The sequence below is a fragment of the Sceloporus occidentalis genome, unplaced genomic scaffold (assembly GCF_023333645.1).
Source record: "Sceloporus occidentalis isolate IW3139 unplaced genomic scaffold, rSceOcc1.0.p SCAF_10, whole genome shotgun sequence".
Classification (NCBI taxonomy): domain Eukaryota; kingdom Metazoa; phylum Chordata; class Lepidosauria; order Squamata; family Phrynosomatidae; genus Sceloporus; species Sceloporus occidentalis.
In genome coordinates, this window is record NW_028316990.1 from 30418471 (window position 1) to 30438787 (window position 20317).

General features: G+C 43.4%; 3 protein-coding genes across 3 annotated transcripts in view; 1 reads left to right on the top strand and 2 right to left on the bottom strand.

The window, feature by feature from the left end:
* On the bottom strand, window positions 1-6352 carry LOC149306312 (nucleoside diphosphate kinase A-like). The gene is made up of 5 exons (XM_089540874.1): window positions 6217-6352; window positions 4465-4598; window positions 3325-3426; window positions 2356-2468; window positions 1-415 (listed from the first exon to the last, which is right to left on the bottom strand). The coding sequence occupies exons 1-5, from the start codon at window positions 6350-6352 to the stop codon at window positions 295-297; spliced, it is 606 nt and encodes a 201-aa protein (XP_089397000.1). The 3' UTR covers window positions 1-294.
* A 438-nt stretch (window positions 6353-6790) lies between these two features.
* Window positions 6791-10478, top strand: LOC149306313 (uncharacterized; the record flags this gene model as incomplete). Its single annotated transcript, XM_089540876.1, has 2 exons — window positions 6791-7543; window positions 10383-10478. Coding segments are annotated over 2 exons (849 nt in total), but the record flags the coding sequence as incomplete, so codon positions are not given.
* Window positions 10479-10987: 509 nt separating this feature from the next.
* The window catches only part of LOC149306314 (exportin-6), a 37181-nt gene continuing 27851 nt past the window's right edge, over window positions 10988-20317 (bottom strand). Inside the window, exons 17-24 of the mRNA XM_089539788.1 lie at window positions 19237-19426; window positions 18177-18332; window positions 17674-17788; window positions 17172-17343; window positions 15818-15979; window positions 13704-13802; window positions 12985-13215; window positions 10988-11680 (exon numbers count right to left, since the gene is read on the bottom strand). Of these exons, the coding sequence (XP_089395914.1) occupies window positions 11579-11680; window positions 12985-13215; window positions 13704-13802; window positions 15818-15979; window positions 17172-17343; window positions 17674-17788; window positions 18177-18332; window positions 19237-19426 (1227 nt within the window). The 3' untranslated portion in view covers window positions 10988-11578. The remainder of the gene's footprint in view (window positions 11681-12984; window positions 13216-13703; window positions 13803-15817; window positions 15980-17171; window positions 17344-17673; window positions 17789-18176; window positions 18333-19236; window positions 19427-20317) is intronic.

The following is a 20317-nucleotide window of genomic DNA, read 5'->3' on the forward strand; positions in this document are numbered from 1 at the left end:
TGTTTGTACAAATCAGTTTTTTAATATGAGTTCTATTAAGACCCGCGCTCCACTTTCTTTCCAACCAGGTCGACCAAGGTTTCCAAACAGTGGCTCTGGTAAATCTGGTATTCTCAGCAACTAGCAAGACGGACGACGAAAAACGGGATGCGCAATGGGTAATATCAGTTCCCCTGAGTAGATGCAAAGTGGTTGAAAAGCACCATGAAGGAGAGACCAGATCACAGACCACTTTGAAAAAGGGACACGCTGGCGGAGGTAGTAGATCTTGCATCCGTCCGCAAGGCCAGGCTGTCAAAGCTCATACATGATTTTGTGATCGCAACAATCCCAGTCTACCAGCTCATTGCTTCGAAACCAAAGGCTGATCTCCCGCTGGGCTGTTTCCACAGAATCGCTGGCATGGACGACATTCCTGTTTCCAAGAGAGACCTCACAGTGAGCAAATGTTGCATAATAATAATAATAATAATAATAATAATAATAATAATACATTTATATCCCGCTCTTCAGCCTAAAGGCTATCAGAGCAGCTTACAAATTGTTCATTAGACATTTCCCTGCCCTCAAGCTTACAATCTAAATAAACAAGACTCAAAAGGGGAAGGGAATGGCAGTGTCACATTTGTGAAGTCGAAGGCTTTCATGGATGGTATCCATAGTTTTTTGTGGTTTTTTGGGGCTATGTGGCCATGTTCTAGAAGGGTTTATTCCTGATGTTTCGCCAGCATCTGTGGCTGGCATCTTCAGAGAAAGATGAAGATGCCAAAAGCCACAGATGCCGGTGAAACGTCAGGAATAAACTCTTCTAGAACATGGCCACACAGCCCGAAAAACCCACAAAAAACTATGTCACATTTATTGCAAACATTTGTATTTAAAAAAACACAGTCTGAATATAGGTCTTCTGATTTGTTACCATGTTGTGTGCCTTCAAGTCATTTCCAATATATGGCAACCCCAAGGCAAACCTGTCACAAGGTTGTCTTGGCAAGTTTCTTCAGAGGAGTGAAAATATCGGTAGCCAAAACTCATGCCACAAAAACAAGCCACCGGCAGTTTCAGTTCAAATAGAAATGAAGACTGAAACAAAGAGACCATGGCAAAGGCGAAGTGTGCCACAACCAAACTACTAGTAATATATAGTTCTAGGTTCATGCAAAACTCACGATTCCACAGGAGGTAAGCATAATAGTGCTATAACAGCGTAGTGTTGTATGGCCATTCTGGAGACCAGGTTTGAATCCCTGCTCAACCATAGAAACCCATTGGGTGACCCTGGGCAAGTCACACTCTCTCAGCCTCAGGGGAAGGCAATGACAAACCTCCTCTGAATAAATCTTGCCAAGAAAACCACATGATAGGTTTGTCTTAGGTCACCATAAGTCTGAAATGACTTGAAAGCACACAACCACAATAAGCTTGCTTTGGCTTTCCCAGTATTTTCTACTGGTAGAGAACTTTGGTGTTTTGGAATAAAAGGAGCCTTCAATAATGCTTCTGTCTCTGCAGTGTTAAATTGTATGGTTCATCCTGCTTTATTCTGCTGTATTTACAGACAGCAATTAATGTGATGCATTGTTAAATAAGAAAACAAAATAGGATGTTTAAATGAATTTATCTCTTAATGGAATAGGGCTTTATTTATAACAGATTGGAGATGCGAGGAATCGAGCAAGGATCAGATTATTGGCAAGTCATGTAAAGGTTAGTAATGCACACTTAAAATTCAACATATTCCCAATTTGATAATTATATATATATATATATATATATATATATATATATATTCCCTTTCCAATTAGTGATGCATTGTGGCCTTAAGTCAGATAATTCTAATTTCTGATGCAGAAGTGAATAGAGCATTTATGCTATACTGGCAGTCTCTGGCTGCATCCATGCTGCAGAAATAATCTGGTTTGACACCACTTTAACTGCAGAGGCTCATTGCAATGAAATTCTGGGAACTGTAGTTTGTCGTGGCATCAGAGCTCTCCGACAGAAGGCTAAATGTCTCACAAAACTATAGTTCCCAGAATTTCACAGCACTGAACCCTGGTAGTCAAAATGGTGTCAAACTGGATTATTCCTGCAGTGTGGATGCAGTGTCAGATCCTTGCACAATGGCAGGGATCAGTATGTAGGACACTAAGCCCAGTGGTTAATACAGCTGACACCTGTAGACTCAAGTCTATGAAAACTCATGCTACCCACCTCTCTCTTTCATTTCGTCACAAAGGTTCTACAAGATCCCTTTGCATTTGTACCTACCAATATATTTAATGTTGGTCTGTAATACTAGCCCTGTTCAAATAAAAGTGTCCGTGGTTGACCTGGCCCAACTTATCATCCTACCTGCTGACGTGAACGCTAAAGTCTCCTCGGACGGTCCCTGGCTTGGCTTCTGCTGGGTTGGTCTCTCCCACCATGGCCCTGGAGGTCTTGACAACATTGTGACCTTCCCAAACCTGCAGGGAATCCAAGGGAGCAAAAGAAGGGACAAAGACCAAAGAAAGACATTTCAAAGAATTGACCTGGATCACACCAAAACAAGAATGACAACAATCACCATATGTCACTGGGATGTCCCAAAAGAGGACCAAGAGCATCGTCTCCTTTGTGCTACCTCTGATACTGGAAGTGACTTGCAGGCACCAGGACTAATGGCCGCTGATGGCCGCCGCCGCTGCTGCCTCCTCCTCCTCCTCCATGATTTTATTTAATCTGCTGCCCACATGCTGCCACATACCCAGAAATGAAGCAGAATATCAAGAAAGAATTTGACAGCATGAGCTTTCGTAGACTTCAGTTTACATCCTCAGATGTAGTTACAAGTAGACCGAAGTCTAGGAAAGCTCGTGCTGCCAACTTCTTTCTTCCAGTTAGTCTCAAAGGTGCTGCAAGATTTCTCTATGTTTGTACTGATACTACTGACTCACACAGCTATATCTTTGAACTCTACAAATACCAAGGATTTAACTATCAAGAAACATTCTGGTTGAAATCCTACATCAGGATGGACAACTCTTGGAGGAATATGGTGGTCACTTTGGCGATGTTTTTGCCTCCTCTGGCTATTTTAGACCCGAGGAAAGTCTCCTTTTTATGTTTTTTACAACAGTATATTGTATTGTTTTATTATTTAGTTTGTGGCTCATCATGATCTATTACTCAATGTATTTTTAATAATGGTGCCATTTTAAGTGTTATTTTTTCATAGTGGGGTACAAATGTAAGATACAAAATCTAGGTAAGCCTAGGAATAGAGGGCATGGCAATGGCATAGGTATTGGATATTGGGCACAGAAAATGAAGCCATCTTACCATAGCTACTACAGGTCCGGAGGTCATGTACTGTATCAACTCATGATAGAAGGGCTTTCTGCGCAATTCATGGTAGTGTTCTGATAAGATCCCTTCATTGGCCTGCCAAGAAAAGAAACATCCAAAGTCACAAACATGTCAGTGGTTCCATCTGCACTACAGAAATAATAGCAACGTGACACTGCATTAACTCCTAAGGCTCAGTGCTAGGGGATGCTGGTATTTGCCATTTTGTGAGCTATGTAGCCTTCTCTATGAAAGAGCTCTAGGACCACAACCAACTCCATCTCCAAGAATCCCATAGCACTGAGCCATGGCAGTTAAAGGGGTGTCAGGCTGCATTATTTCTGTAGCAGAGATACATCCAATGACTTCTCTTTGCAGACCTCCTTGCTGGAGAGGCTTCAATGTGCATTTTTCAATGAGAAGTTAGGTTGCTTTTGACCTGGACATGGGGCCTTTTTTGGACTTTGACAATGGAACAACTTGCAAAGGCCCACCAATGCTCAATGTGTTCTCCTTTTGGGAAAAAATTCAAAGTTGAGAATGGTGTAACCTACTCCTAGGCATTTATGTATCTGTTGGTAGCTGAGATGAGAGCTAGCACAGTGTAGTGGTTTGGGTGATGGACTAGGACACTGGGAGACCAGGGTTTGAATCCCAGCTCAGCCATGAAACTCACTGGGTGACTGATGTTTCGCCAGCATCTGTGGCTGGCATCTACAGAGATGAAGATGCCAGCCGCAGATGCTGGCGAAAAGTCAGAAACAAACTCTTCTAGAACATGGCCACATAGCCCAAAAAAACCCCACAAAAAACTATGGATGCCGGCCATGAATACTTCTTCAACTTCTGAGTGGGTGACTTTGGGCAAGTCATACTCTGTCAGGCTCAGAATGGCAAACCTCCTCTGAAGAAACGTGCCAAGAAAACGCCATCATAGGGTTGCCATAAGTCGGAAATGACTTGAAGGCATAGAACGACAGCAACAACAAATGTGCGCTGTGAGTTTTTTAAAAATCCCTTTGTTGTTGCTGTGTGCCTTCAAGTCATTTTTCAGCCACTGGGTGATCTTGGGCAAGACACGCTCTCTCAGCCCCAGAAGAAGACAGCATTCCCCTGTTCTCCAAGGAACATTACCTGGAGTAACTTGAGGCCAACAAGCTTGAAGCCACGCTTCTCAAAGCGCTTGATCACATCTCCCAGCAGTCTCCTTTGAACTCCGTCCGGCTTCAGGGCTATCAGCGTGCGCTCCTGCAGTCCTGTGGGTTGCCCTGTTTGGCAAAGAAAGGGACATATGGCTAGAGGTCTTAGATATCTACAAGGCTTTGATTCTATCAGTACATAAAGCATGCCATCATCCACTGTAACTGAATGACGGGAGGTTCAGGAAATCCAAAAGGAAGTACAGTCTGCCCTCCATATCCATGGATTTCTGCACTCACGGATTCAACCACCCATGGCTTGGAAACATATATGTTTTAAAAAGATACAAAAAGCAAACTTTGATTTTGCAATTTGATATAAGGGGCACCACTTTTCTGTGCCATTGCATATAATGCCCCCTATTTTTGGAATCTCTTTCCCACTTGCGGACCACTTTAGACTACTTTAAGTCCAAACGAAAGACTATTCTGTTCAGGGAGGTCTTCCAACTTCCGTCTTGATTTTATGACTGTTTCATGACATATGATTTGCATTAATTTACACTTTTCTAGTATCGTTTTCACTTTATTATAGGAAGATGTTGTGAATTTTAGCCGCTTGGGTTTTGGGATAGTTCGGATTTTGGAATAAGGGAGACTCAACCTGTATGGGGATTGAAACCGGGTAGAAGAACAACGCAACCGTGAATGTGTTCAGTTTGGATAATTAAAATGGTTAGGATAATAGGTGGATTGGATGCCCAGATTTGAAAAAGTGGGATATGGCAATCCTCTCTCTCTGTTTAGTTTGCCGCCTGCAGTCAACAAGAGTTGGCCAAAGACCAAGAGGATATTGCTATGCCTCTTGTGATAGTACTGGGAGGCTGTCTGGAGGACTCATGGGAGAACTCTGTTTATGCCGCTAGGTCTCCCACACAGCGCTCTGTGATCCGTTGTGTGCATCCAAAGCCAGAAGACACATCTGGAATCCTATCATGTCGCTTGGAAAAGTTAATTTGGACGACAGCTCTCCAGACTGCCCAGCCAGCATGGGAGATGCAGTACAAAAAGGGCTTTGCAAGCTCTGGATGAAGGATTCTGGGAGCTGTCCTCCCCAAAAGTCACTTTTTCAAGCTCTGATGTTGCAAAGGCCAGAGGAAAGATCAGATATTCCCTCCTGATCTGAGCTTGGATCCCACTTTCGCCTTCCCAGTCTGTGGATCATTTTGTGGATCTTAAGGGAGAACCTGGCAGCCATAGACCAAATATACAGACTGGTCAACTGGAGGAACATTCAAAATATGAAAAAGGAACCTTATGAGTGCTTTTTGTCCAGTTGCTCCAAACCACAAATCACTTTGAGCTTGACAAAGTAAAGTTTATATTTGGTGTGTGTGTGCTTGATCTCCCTGGCTGGAGGGCATCCTGGGAGTTCTAGTCCTCCAAAGGCAGGTTTGGAGGACTATATGGTCTCTCCAGAATGAACTGGGAGGCTGACAACTTGGGAAAGAAGAAACTCAGAGGTCCTGGAGGCAAAAGGGGAAGAGAAGGGGCACTTGGATGCCTTGCCCTGCTCCCAAAGGGGCACAATCCTAAAGAAATACCCAAGAAACCCCCAAAGGCTTGGTGGGCTTTTTTGAAGGGGCAGCTGTTAGAGGAGGAGGAGATGCCAGGGGGAGATGGAGGGGGTCCCTCCTGCCCTGGCAGCCTCCCTGCCCCTTGGGCACTCCCTCCCTCCCTGACTCACCAGTGCTGTAGGGCTGGCCCTGGAGGAGGCGACCGGGGCCCCCAAGGGCCCCCAGGGGCTTGGGCTTTGGCAGGGGACCCAGCAGACAGAGCCCCCGCCCAGGAGCCAAGCAGCAGCAGCGCCGGAGGAAGACCATGGTTGCCCAAGATGAAGGGCCCTCTTGGGGCCAGGCTTTTAAGAGCAGCCTCTCTGCCCAGCCTCCCTCCAGCTCCAGCCCCGAAGGAAGAGGAGGAGGAGGAGGAGGAGGAGGAGAGGGAAGAGGCTCACGTTGCTTTGGGGGATTTCAAGAGCTCTCTGTTTGTCTATCTCTCTATCCATCTCTGCCCTTCTATCTGCCTGCCTGCCTATCTATATCTGCCCTTCGAGCTAGCTGCCTATCTACTGTATATCTACCAATCTATCTATCTGCTCATCTAAATCTGCTTGCCTATCTATCTATCTATCTATTTCTGCCCTTCTATCTATCTGCCTATCCATCCATCTGCCCATCCATCCATCCATATCTGCCTGTCTGTCTATCTATCCTTCTATCTGCCTATTTCTATCTCTCTATGCCATTCTATCTGCATCCATCCATCCATCCATCCATCCATCCATCCATCCATCCAATCTATCCTTCTATATATCTGCCTATCTCTATCTCTGCCCTTCTATCATCCATCTATCTGCCATCCATCCATCCATCCATCCATCCATCCATCCATCCATCCATCCATCCAATCTGCCTGTCTGTCTATCTATTCTTCTATCTGCCTATTTCTATCTCTCTATCTGTGCCGTTCTATCTGCCCATCCATCCATCCAGTCTATCTATCCTTCTATATATCTGCCTATCTCTATCTCTGCCCTTCTATCTGCCTATCCATCCATCTGCCCATCCATCCATCCATATCTGCCTGTCTGTCTATCTATCCTTCTATCTGCCTATTTCTATCTCTCTATCTATGCCATTCTATCTGCCCATCCATCCATCCATCCATCCATCCATCCATCCATCCAATCTATCTATCCTTCTATATATCTGCCTATCTCTATCTCTGCCCTTCTATCATCCATCCATCTGTCCATCCATCCATCCATCCATCCATCCATCCATCCATCCATATCTGCCTGTCTGTCTATCTATTCTTCTATCTGCCTATTTCTATCTCTCTATCTATGCCGTTCTATCTGCCCATCCATCCATCCAGTCTATCTATCCTTCTATATATCTGCCTATCTCTATCTCTGCCCTTCTATCTGCCTATCCATCCATCCATATCTGCCTGTCTGTCTATCTATCCTTCTATCTGCCTATTTCTATGTTTCTATCTATGCCGTTCTATCTGCCCATCCATCCATCCATCCATCCTATCTAGCCTTCTATATATCTGCCTATCTCTATCTCTGCCCTTCTATCACCCATCCATCTGCCCATCCATCCATCCATCCATCCATATCTGCCTGTCTGTCTGTCTATCCTTCTATCTGCCTATTTCTGTCTCTCTATCTATGCTGTTCTATCTATCCATCCATCCATCCATCCATCCATCCATCCATCCATCCTATCCTTCTATATATCTGCCTATCCATCCATCTATCCAATCTGCCTGCCTGCCTATCTCTCTCTCTATCTCTGCCCTTCTATCTGCCTATCTATATCTGCCTATCATCTATGTATCTATCTGCCTATCCATCTGCCTGCCTATCTGTCTATCCATCTGTCTATCTATCTATCCATCCATCCACCCACCTACCTACCCACCCCCAAATACATCCTTTGCTAATTTCCCACCTAATAAAAGCTGCCAGTTGATCCCACAATACCCCCCATTGCACTCCTGACTAGCCTAAAAAATACAGAATGTGAATATTTAAATGGAATTAAGCTGTTCACAATACGAAACCATTCTGGGAGAAAGGCAGAATGTCAGTGCAATAATACATAGACAATATAACAATACAGTGGGCTCTCCACATTCACTAGGGTTAGGGGCACAAGACCGCCATAAATTTGGAAAAAACACAAATTAAAAAACATCTTTTTTAAAAAAACCTGAGTGCACACCACTCTAGAAATCTCCAGGTCCTCCAGCACAACCCTATGGCCAACATCTACCAAAAGGTGACCAGCCACCAAAAAGTCCTTTATTGTATTCCCACCAATGGGACTCTCCTGAAGATCTCAGGGCATCCTCATAGAGGTAGATATAAGCTTCCAGATAGCCTGGGCCTGAACCATATAGGGCTTTATATGGTGCTTTGAATTGTGCCTGGAAACCAACTGGTAGCTAGCGGAGGTGTTTCAGAAGTGGAGTCGTATAGTCATAGTAACCTGCCCTGGTTAACACCATGGTGGCATCTTTTTGTTGTTTGCTGAGGTTTCTGAACACCAGCCCCATGTAGTCCAAATGAGAAGTAACCAAGGCATGTACCATCTTGGCCAGATCTGGCATGGCAAGGAATGGGTGCAGTTGGCACACAAGCTTTCCTCATGCAAAAACACTCCAGCCCTTCTGATCTATAACCTTTCATTAAACCGGCTATGATCCGAAGGGCAAATGGCACGACTGAACACACTGCAAAGTTCATTGCTCCCAGAAAAATGATCCCAGGAAAAATATTAGCCCAAGCAAGGTCAGCCTCCCTCTCCATGTGTTCTTGCTACAAATATACCCTTAAGCAATGCATTCAGCTTTTTTCTCGTTCCCTACTCCAAGCATCACCCAATTTTCCAGCTATTGTCCTAAAATGGTCCCCTTCCAGGACCATTAAATATATTTAAAAATTGACAAGCAGTGGATATTAGGAAGAACTAGAGCTGGGAAAATTATGATGCCTGTCCTAAGGCTATTTAGGCCAAGGCTGCTTTCCTGAAGGCATGCCACCTCTCCATGCGGAAGAAAGGCCGACTACCAACACAACATTTTAAGCAATGCTATCAACATATTATTTAAAGCAGACTTTGCTCTCAGCATATAAGACCAACTTTAATACCGTTCTCCCAACCTGCTGCCCTTCAGAGGTATTTGCTCTACAGTTCTCACCATCCCTGTAATAAGACCTGCAATCCAAATGGGGCACCAGGTTGGGGGAATCTGTTTTCTACTTAATGCTAGACTGAATACATTATTGAAAGATGCCCGAGAAAACATGTCGTGTGTTCTAAATACAAAGAACACTACAGCAAGGGGAACCTGTTTTCACATCTGAATTTCGCTACCTGTCCAATCCAAGACCTTGATCTATCGATCCCGACAAAGAAAACATGTTCTGGGTAAAAAAGTTTTGTTCTGGGTAAACATGTTACTGCCATGGTAGGCATTTTTGCAAGGCTGTTGACCCCTGTGCCTGGAGAGGGACTTGCAGAGTGGGACTGCAACAGAATTCAAACTAGGTCCATTGCCATTAAAGAGAATACTATCAAGTTGGTCCATCAATGGTACCTCACCCCAATCAAATTGGCTCACATGTCTACCAATGCTAATCAAAAATGCTGGAAGGGGTGTGAAGGTAGGAGAACCTTTATACATATGTGGCTGGATTGCCCCTTAGCGCATGAGTACTGTACAGAAATTTTACAACTGATCTCCAAGATCACTAAACAAAGTATACAATTATCCCCACTCCTGCTCCTGCTCTCCATTTTTATGAATGGAAATAAAGCCCTGCAACATAAAGAACATATTAGTTTGCTTCTGGCTGTTGCCAGGCTTAAGATAGCCAAGAACTGGAAAACTAGGAAGTTGAACATTGCAGGATGCTGGACTAGACTCTGGGGCTTGTGGTTAATGGAGAAGATGGCAGATAATAACTGAGCGAGAAGCTTACACTCTGGATTGACCTTTCATAAGATTTGGCACCCATTTATTGAAGACATCCAGCAAGAGTTAGTCTCTAGACAGCCCCCAATTTTAGATGAATTTTTATGGAAAGATGTCTTTCAGGATCCCTGAATACACCTTTTATCTATTTTAATTAAAAAGGGGGAGGGGAACCCAACCAGAATTCAAACAAGAGCAACCGACTCAGAAATCTTCATAGTGGCACCTGCAAGTCACAGAATATAAGAGCAACAACAGACTAAAATGCTCAGATACCAAAGTAGTCTTTGTTCTTTTGAAAGAAGTCACTAGTTGGGAATGCAAGTGAACACAACCTCATGTACCCTGCTTCAAAATCTGCAGGCTCCAGATTTAAAGCTGCATGGACAAGCAATGCCAGTGGCATGTAAAAAAGGGGTAAGCCCATTCATAGACCTAACAATGGTGGAGAAGAGCTAAGTTGCAGTCCAATACCATCCGGAGGGTAATGGTTTGTGTAATGTGCAGTAAGAGAGATTACATTAGATCTCTACCTCTCAACGTTAATGTAAAGATTAAGAACTAAAGAGTCAGTATAATGTACTGGAGAGAATGTGGGACCAGGAGCATGGAGATCTGACTTCACACATCCACATTCAACAGCGAGGTTCAGTGGATGCCTAGGCCAATACTTGCATCTGCTTAATTTACTTCACAGGCTTGATGTGAAGACAAAGCAGTGATAAATCTACTTAATACTAGACAGAATACAATGATGAAAGATGCCTGAGAATGCATATCATGTGTTCGAAATACAAAGAAAAAACACTACAGCAATGTTAAATGAAACTGGAAGCCATTTGGCAAGCAATCCATAACATCAAATACTTCAAGCAGCTGGCCTATAGAACTGTTCTGAAACTCACATCTTATGCTTTCTCAGTTGTTTCCAAAATGCATCCTAGGTAGTTAAACAGAGCTCAAACCCATTTAAACAAAGAAAGCATGTTCTTTTTTTTATTTCCATTAAGCACATTTTAGTATCACAATGGAATGATGAGAAAAACATTGTCTTAAAAAAAAAGTCAGTCTGTAGGTCTCTCTCTTAATCCCCACCATGAAATGGGAGACTTCAAGGCAATTTAAAAACAAAGGGTGGGGTGCAGGTGGGGCTGTCTCCTCAATGGCAAGGTAAGGGAGAAAGGCAGGTGGAATGATGTGAGGTGGGAACATCGGAAGTAGTCTTTGGCGTTTCTGCCTCATGATTGATGCACAAGACCAGTCACCAAAACCTGCAGACGCAACTGAATGCCACGGTATTAAGACAAAAACACCCAGCTAGCGAAATGGCCCACGGTCGGCCTTAAGACACCCTGCAGGTCACAGAACTGCCAACTCAGCTGCAAGGATGAGTTGGAAAGGGAATGTGGAAGGGGTGAGGCGTGCCACTCCCATGTGCGGCCCACATGAGAGACGCTGCGCTCTGCAGTCCTCATGAGATTGGGGAGCAGAGGCAGTGGCAACACAAGGAGTACACATCGGCTCTTTACAGCGATTCAAACTGAGTCCAGTGCCATGGACTATAGCTTCACAGTCCCAGGAGGCAAACTGTCATTGCAGAGTCTGTAGTAGCGCAGGTCGTTGACCAGCCTGTGCACATTCTGCGTAAATGATGGCAGGTCCTGGAGGGGGAAACCATCAAATGCAACACGTTAGAACAGCAGCAACACTCGCAGACGGAGCATATGAGAGTTGGTATTGTTCCAAATATCTGCTACACTAAGAATGAGATAAAGTTGACTTCACCTATAAATTGTAATGTATTTTTTTCACTCAGTTATAAATTATGCAGAGCCATTTTATTCAAACTGGGGGTGCATCTACACTATAGAAATAATGCAGTTTGACACCAGTTTAACTGCCATGGCTCCCTCCAGCAGAAGCACACTTTGGCAGAGAAGGCTAAAGATCTTGTAAAACTACAAATCCCATGATTTCAAACAATGGAGCTACAGCATTTAAAAGTGGTGTCAATTTGCATTATTTCTACGGTACAGATGCAAATTGTACAGGAGCCACAACTGTGCTGGCCCTTTATAATGTTTGGACAACAGGCAAACCTTCCAAACAAGCTTTTAATGAAAAGTAGCATTTAATGAAACATTATTATTATTATTTTGGAATACAGCTTCCAGAATCCTTCACATGACTTTCACACACACTGATCTGGATGTCCCAGGGACATGATTTATAGAGAATCTCTCTAAGCGACTACGAACCTATCTGACCCGGAGCAGCTCATCCAGTTCTCAGGGAGAGTCTTTTTCTAACCCTCCTCACTGAGATACTTCTAATACTGGTGGGCGCTGTGGTTGAACTTGGGAACTTTCACATGCAGAACATTGATCCCACTGTCATCACACCAGGTGCAAAGGAGGGTTGCGGCTCAGTGATACAGCATGAGCTTTGCATGAAGCTGAGCCGATGTTCCAAGTGCTAAAAAGGATTAGGTACCAGGTGATGGGAAAAGATCTCAGCCTGAGACCCTGGAGAGCTGTTGCCAGTCTGAGTATAATTATACTAGGTGGGTAAACAATGCTGGCATTAGGCAGTGTTCTAATGACAGATAGTGAGATTATAAACAGATGAACAAACAAGCACCAAGGGAAAACTGGGGATAGTGATGACATAGTAAACCCAAGAGGAGCATGGCATGACCTGAAAGGGATGCAGCATCTGACTATGGAGATTTTTGTATGGGCCATTTCCCCCAAACCTGCACCGGGTTACATGCAGGTTGTAATTTATCCCATTTTCAGCATGCCCGGCAGTACGCAGCCTATATGCAACCCAGGCTTCTCTCGTAGCTGTTAAGGAACATCTCACATAGCTACAATAAAGTTCTACTGGTGGGCAGGATATAAGTAGGAAGAAAAGACAGGTGTGCTAGACAGCTTGCCAAACCCCAATCAAAGGACAACCATACCCTGTCCATTTTGAAGTTCCTTCCAAGTACACTTTTCTGGTTGGTGTCTATACCATCGCAGCTGGCTAAGAACTCTGGGAGAAAACCTGAATAGAAGCTATCAAAGTCCACGGAGGCCATGTTGTAGATGGCAATTCCAATTTCCTCTTGCAGGAGGTCATGCGATTTATGGACCAGTACCTGAAGCAACACATTCACAAACTGAAAGAGCATGGATGTCCGGAAGATTTTCTGCAGGGAAAGACAAAGAGGAGGTCTCTCAGCTTGGTATAGTAATATATCCAATATCCAATAACTTACCTATTTTATTACGATATTATTTATTAATCTAAATATAAAGGTTAATATAACATAATTGTATAAGAACATATGAAAGGAAGGTGAACACTGTTGTGCCACTAAGCAGTATATCTAATATTGAAGTGTTAAATCAGTATTATGAAATATTCTTGTACAAAATTATGCCTACTGCTTGTTTCTTACACACCAGAATATATATTATATAATGTAAAGAGCTAATTAATGTAAAGCACTATTTTTTGTACATATATGACAATAAGGTTGAAGACCTGAGGAACATTCCTAATGGCAGCAAACTAATGAAGGGAAAAGTGTGAAGCCAGTTGTCGGAGTGGTAAAAAGAGCCCTGTGGGTTATTCCTGAAGGGCAAATGTAGACGGTGGAAACCACAGATTAAGGACAAGAACCATTACACTCACCTTGTGGTACAGCTTCTGCTTTGTGTTCAGAGTTTCCAAGTAGAACAAGTTCTGCTTAAATAAATGTATGTCAGGTTGCAGGAAGGACTGACCAAATGCCTAGGGAACAGAAAAGTCTTTCAGGAAGACATGGCTGGGAGAACAGGACTAAGATTAAAAGCATCCCCAGCACAAGAGACACAGCAAACACACCTAAGGTAAATCCCTTTTAATTTGCCAGTTCTAAAACCTTTCCCCATCCTGGCATCATTAACCTTAAATAGCTGCAAAATATAACATTTTTTTAAAGGAAGGGAGCACACAGAGGAGTGAAATTACTGTTCAGTTATATGTTTCAGACTTTTTATGCCTTGTATCATCCTAGTAGGGGGGACCTCTCAGTTGTGTCCAACAACAAATGAAACCATGCACTTAAGATCTTTAGTCTCCAGAAGAGTATTAATAAAATGGTAGGACTTGGTAGGCATGCCAACTGCGTCCTGATGGGCATTTCCTTCTTCTCACCATGCCTTAAGTCAGCTGCTGTTGCCCGCGTCTTATCCTCTTATAATAGTACAAGAGGAAGAAAGCCCAGAAGTCAGGAAGCAGGGCCTCAGTAGCAACCAAAAACACCAAGATGCCAAAGGAACAACAGGAACCAGAAAGAGAGGAAAGCGAAAAGGCTTGGAAAATCTCTGGCGTAGCAAGGTCTGCCTCTTGAGGAACAAGGCTTCCCAAGGTAAGGCTTTCCTTCTCTTAGACAAGAGTCTTGTGTCATTTTAGAACCAACCTCTTGTTAATAAAAGTGTAGATGGACTAGAGCTTAATCCATAATATTACCCTTCTCTCATAACTGATTAAATAGTAACCTCTTTTTTGAGGGTACTACTGAGTTCTAAGCCAAGACACCCACGTCTAGGACACTGGATGTAGACTAAGCATGTGCTCCACTTTAGCCTTCTGTGAATGTGCGCTTCACTGTAAGGATGTATCATGTTAATTTAATATGCTCTTTCCAAGAAAGGTGTACAGTAGATAACTTAAAAGATAAGTAGAATTCCCATCACAGCCTTAAGTGAAGCTCAGCACAGGAGAAACTGGGCTGCAGTGGAACAAATTTTCCTAAGCACCAGCTAGATTTTATAGCAGACAAATGGTCGATGTAAAAAAAAAATGCACTCATTTAAGCAATAAACTCTTTGAACAGTTATTAGCAGAGATCCTCACAATGAAGCTGTTTTCTTGGGTGTAAAATCTCTCTTCCTTGCACAGGGCTGGGGAAGGGGAGACATATTGCATAAGTAATAACTGCAGGAGGAAAGCATGGTGTTCAATGGCTTTGCTCCAATAAGGAGATGAGGCTTCAGGGAAAGAAGACAGGGCCAGGGGCGTTCCTCCCAATTCATGACACCAGTTTAGAGTGTAAAACAAGAATCGGGGAATGGCCAAATAAAAGAGGCTGGACTCTGACCCTTGTGGCAGCCTGGTTGGATGCAGGCATTCTATGCCAGCTAAAACATTCAGAGAACATTAAACAGAAGCTTCTTTCCTAAAGAACATGACCTAGGTAGGGCCAGAAGCACTTGGCTGGCATCAACCATTGCAGATAAAAGATGGCTGGGAGTTCAGTTATTTAGCAATATTCTGCTTACAGATTAATGAAGGGTTCACCCCTTGATCTGGGGAGAAGGGAAGCAGGTCAGAGGAACATAAGCAGTTTAGGAGTTGGCTGATACAGCCAAAAAATTAAAACCCCAGCCCTAACAGGGCCATAGATGTAGAAATATATGTGGGCACGGACAAAATGTTTAGTGCGTTGAAAAGAAACCTCTCCCCAAACAACATGCTGCATACTCCCCATGTACTCTAGTCCATGTTCAATCTAGCATTCAAGACAGTACTTACTAAAAAATTTATGACAAGAAGTCATATATAGTAAAAGAAATGGTTTGGTATTCACTGAAGAAGCTTTACTGGTCTTCAAAGTATTTAATATGGTATTCAGTAAAGAAGCTTCAGAAAGTGGTATAGCGAAAATACATTTTAAGAACCTAAGTATCAAGATGGCTGAATTTGATCCAGCCCCAAGCATCCTGCCCTTTTCAAAGCAGGACATGAGAATGCTTTTCTGATACCTGCATAATGGCACTAAACTGTCCGTCGTTCTCCATCTGCTCATCAGCTATCCCCCTCTGGACACTGGCAAGGACACTGGACTTGAAGAAGTAGCGCCAGTTGTGATGAAGGACCCGGAAAAGCAACTCAAACAGTTCTGTTTTCACATCAGGAGAAGAGCGCTTGCGGATAAAGGAAAGACACAGGGTTTCAACAAACTTGTCATTCAAGTGTATCACATCCTCAACACAGCCTAAGGCAGACTGTCAGAAAGGGAGGTGGTCTATGTGTAGGAAAAGCAGCCAGAAATTGAAAGTTAGTTCTCCAACTGTATCTATTAAGTTCCCTTTGAGAAAGCAGCTTGCTTCTTTGAGAAAAACTGCCCCCCCTTTTTAAAGGACATACATTTCCATTAAAGACAAGTCAGTTTATTTGGAGATAGTAGTCTGCAAGCTTCTTTCCACAGGGAAGCAGGAGAGCAAGGATTAATAAACTTTCCTGACACTTTAGATCAGGGCTGTGGAGTCAGAGTCATAAAGTCAGAAATAAAAACGTATAAAATTAAAAGACTAGTTTGCTGCATATTTACTTTCATATTTTTAGGCCAATGCTTTTTGCCTAAAGCTTCACAAAAATGATTTTTGCTTAGAAATGCCCTCTGGGGATGTGGAAAGTGATTCCACCTTTTGCTCCCTCTGAGTCAATGTAGGCCCAGGAGAGTCCCTTTTTTAAAACACAGGAAGAGTAACTTCATCTTACTTCCTATTCTTAGAAAAGGCCTCTCTTGGGAATAAAATGATCTTGATAGGCCCCAAGCCATGCTGAAAATATCCGCATGCCTCCAGAAGGTGTTTGGGAACAATGGTGGCCAAATATTTTGACTTTATTTTTGACAGGAGCAGGTGGGGTGGGGAGGTGCAGCCCTCCAAGACTTCCTAGGGGCCTAATGTGGTCCCCTAACCTTCCATAGTCCCTCACCCTGATTTAACCAATCTATATGCACTGTGAACCATTCTTTAGAGCAGGCGTGGCGAATCACAGGCCCTTGAGACAAAATTTGTCCCAAGCCAACAATAAGAGTTTTGCCATATGGCCATGCCTCCACCTGCAAGACACCATCATTTGGTGGTTTCCCAGAGTTGTAATAGTTTTTCCCCAATTCCCAAAAACTGAAATGCCTTTCAAGTTAGTTATCTCCAGTTAGAGCTTTAAAGCTAAAACATGCTGCACCAACTTCACTCAATCTGAAATATGAATGAAGAACTTGAAGAAAAGGAAGAAGAAGATTCTCCTCCCTTGCCTTAAGAGTTCTCACGAGAAAAGTTACTGTTTGTGATGGGATCCTTGCAAAGGATGCTCTCTTCCCGGACCTACCTCAGCAACAATTGGGTAGACTTGCTCCATGCAGAGTGAGATGATGTTGGGTAGGAACGGTTTGAATACTTGGCCTGGCTCTTGCACAACCACCTGAAGTATCTTCAGAAATTTCTCAACCACTCGGCAGCCAGTACAGCCATCGTGGAGGATACTTTCTGCCAGTTGCTCTCTAGAACACAATGTAAAACAAACAAACAAACAACATCAGGGACCTTCAAGGAATGAAGCTGCTGCTATTGCTAAGAAAGACTCAGATCTGGCTGTCTTTACAAATGCAAAAAACCAGTAGGCAGCTCTACAAATACATGTAGTCCAACACTCACAGAGACTCTAAGTTGAAAGACAACACTAATAATTTGAACTGAATAATAAACTGAAAATCTATGGTGTATTCCACAATGTAACTCTGGTTCCAAAGTCAGAAGGAAGTTCCAGACCACATTAAGCATACAAGTGCTAAGAGAACTCAAAACAAGCAACACAAAAATGAACAGGTTACCTGGTGAACATGTTGAGGAATGTCTGTATGACCTGCTCAGTAAAGGGTACACCCATCTGCACCCTCAGTCCTTGAAAGAGGGTGAGGAAAAAGCTCAGCATTTCATCTGTCACATCTGGAATCAAGGTGGAGTAGACAGAAAGGAAAGGATTAGAAATACCATGAGCTTTTGACATGCTGCCTTTTGGGGACAGAAATCTCTTTTCCTATGCCATGCTGGGAGTTACAGCCTTCCCCCTTCCCCCATTTACAGCCAACACTACATTTTTCTTCATCTTTGTTCTCTTTTCCCAGCAAGTGCCAGAAGTGGACTGACATCAATATATGTGCTGGCTTGGTATCGAAAGAACTGAACTGGTAGCACCTGTGTGGCCAGCTTTGTCTCCTGGGACTTCTTGCTGAATACAAAGCTAAGTGTAGGTGAAAGTTTGGAATAATCTAGACCACAGTGAGGAAGTTGTGCTTTAATCCTATAAGAATGCAGAGTTGGCCTGTACTTTTACCTGATTGATGAATGAAAGCTGGAAAAAGTGCTAATGAGACTTGGACAGACTCCTGCAGTGACTGGTAACAGATCTGGCGGGACTTGGTGGCTTCCCCAGAGATGCTCTCCACAATATCTTCCAAGACACTTAGTGTCTGATGGATAACAATCTTAGCTGCAAAACCAAGAATGAGTGTTTAATCAAAGTGCAGGGCATGTGGAGTAGTTAAAAGGAAGAGACGGTGGTGGTAGGCTGAAATCCCCCAATTGTTTGCCATGCTTCAAGTTGTCATCTGCTGCACAACCAGTGGTCACGAATGCTGGGAGTTGCAGTGCAAGAACATATATGAAGACACCTTTTGTCACCCCTGCACTGAGATATTTCAATACTGCTATCTCAGGGGATGCTATACATCTCTTAATCCTGGGTCACAGAACCATTGGTCTTCTAGATGTTTTATACTTCCTCCTAGAAATCCCAGTCAGCATGGCCACTGGTAATGATTTGTGAAAGCTAGAGACCAAAGTAACTTGCCCTACTATTTCCCATCTACTCCTGGGTGATCCTTTGTATGACTGGGAGATATCGAACACTGCATTACTCTATTTTATTATAGCAGCAGCATGACAAATGCTTGAAAACAGAAATCTTGGCTGTATGGAAAACTGCCATTTGAACATGCTCTTCTCTGATCAAGGAAAGAACACCGTCAGTCAAACAAAAGCATATTTGAACCCTATTTGCCAACTCTTCTTCCTCAATCAGTCACTTTATAGCCATATCCCATTCTACCACCTGTTGAAGCTGCGGTGGAGGACTTCAAGCTTTCAATGTTACTCAAGGCTGGTAAGTAAGGGTTAATTACCAATGAATTGCTAGCACTAGAGTAGCAATTAGGTCAAGCTGCTGTACTGGCACTTTTGCCAAGCTCCAGGTAATGGCTCAATCCATTCCCACAACCGCCACAGTTCTGAGTAAGCCCCAGGTTTCTAGTGTTATCAGTTGTGCCACTGCCACTATGGCAGCAACTGGTTTGCTGTCACAAGAGAGGCTGAAAGCCTACATTGGGGCAACTTACTATCATCCTGCTGTGTTTTCCTCTGGGGCATGATGGCACTGGATTTCAGGCTGCGGTAATCTCTGGTGAGAGCTGTTATTAGACTGGCATGGTTAGTTGAGCGAATGGCCCACTGCTGTTCGCTCTCTGGGAGGTTTGGCCACGGTAGCAGCAGAATATTTGAGAGTGCTCTGCACACGAGTATCTGAGCCTGTAGAGAATAAGACATACCAGACAAACTAAAGCCTGTGTTAAAAGGCCAGAGGTACATGGAAGGAACCAGAGGAAAAAAATAAAATAAAAATCAGCTCTGAAATCTGGTGGAAGGATCAGACAGTTCAGGTTGATTTGCCTTTCCACTCTTTGTAGACAGAGCTTGGACAAATGTGGCCCTTCAGATGAGGTTGGATTCCAACTGCCATCATTCCCTTCATATTAGCCATGTTGGCTGGGGCTGATGGGACCTGAGTGTCCAACCTCATCTGAAGGTGCACAGCTTCCCCACCTTGGACATGGACATACTGGGCTGAAGGAAATAAGCCAAAAGCTTTATCTTGCATTAAACGGAAAGCCATTATGGATCTAACTAGACATAATAACCCATGTGGTGAAATGCAGGCTGCCAACGTAGGGTAAAGAGCATGCATGCTGGTGTGTATATGTGTTACCTAAAATTCCAAAACATGGGCAGGAAGAGGATATTGTTTTCTTCCCATCAACATCTATGTGCAGATGTTTGATGCAGTGGAAGTTACCTTCACTCTATAAGCTCAGCTCGGAACAGGCTGGTGGGAGTGGGAAGATTGGTGCTAGAGATTCAGGCAGGCTCCAGCTTTCCCATTCCCCATGAAATCCACACTTAACTATTGTACTTTACCACTGCTAGTGGCAAATTGCATTCTAACACATGGGCTGGCTTTAGTTAGATCCAATGATGATTAAATCAGTTAAAGTAGGGTAGACACAGCCCTTATGTATTTAATCAGCAACCAAAAGGAAGGCTCTTTTATGTCAATGCATATAATGTCATTCTAAACCAGGTTAGTAATAGTGATTATGGAATAAATAGTTTCAGTTAACTAAAATGGTTACAGTCGCCCCT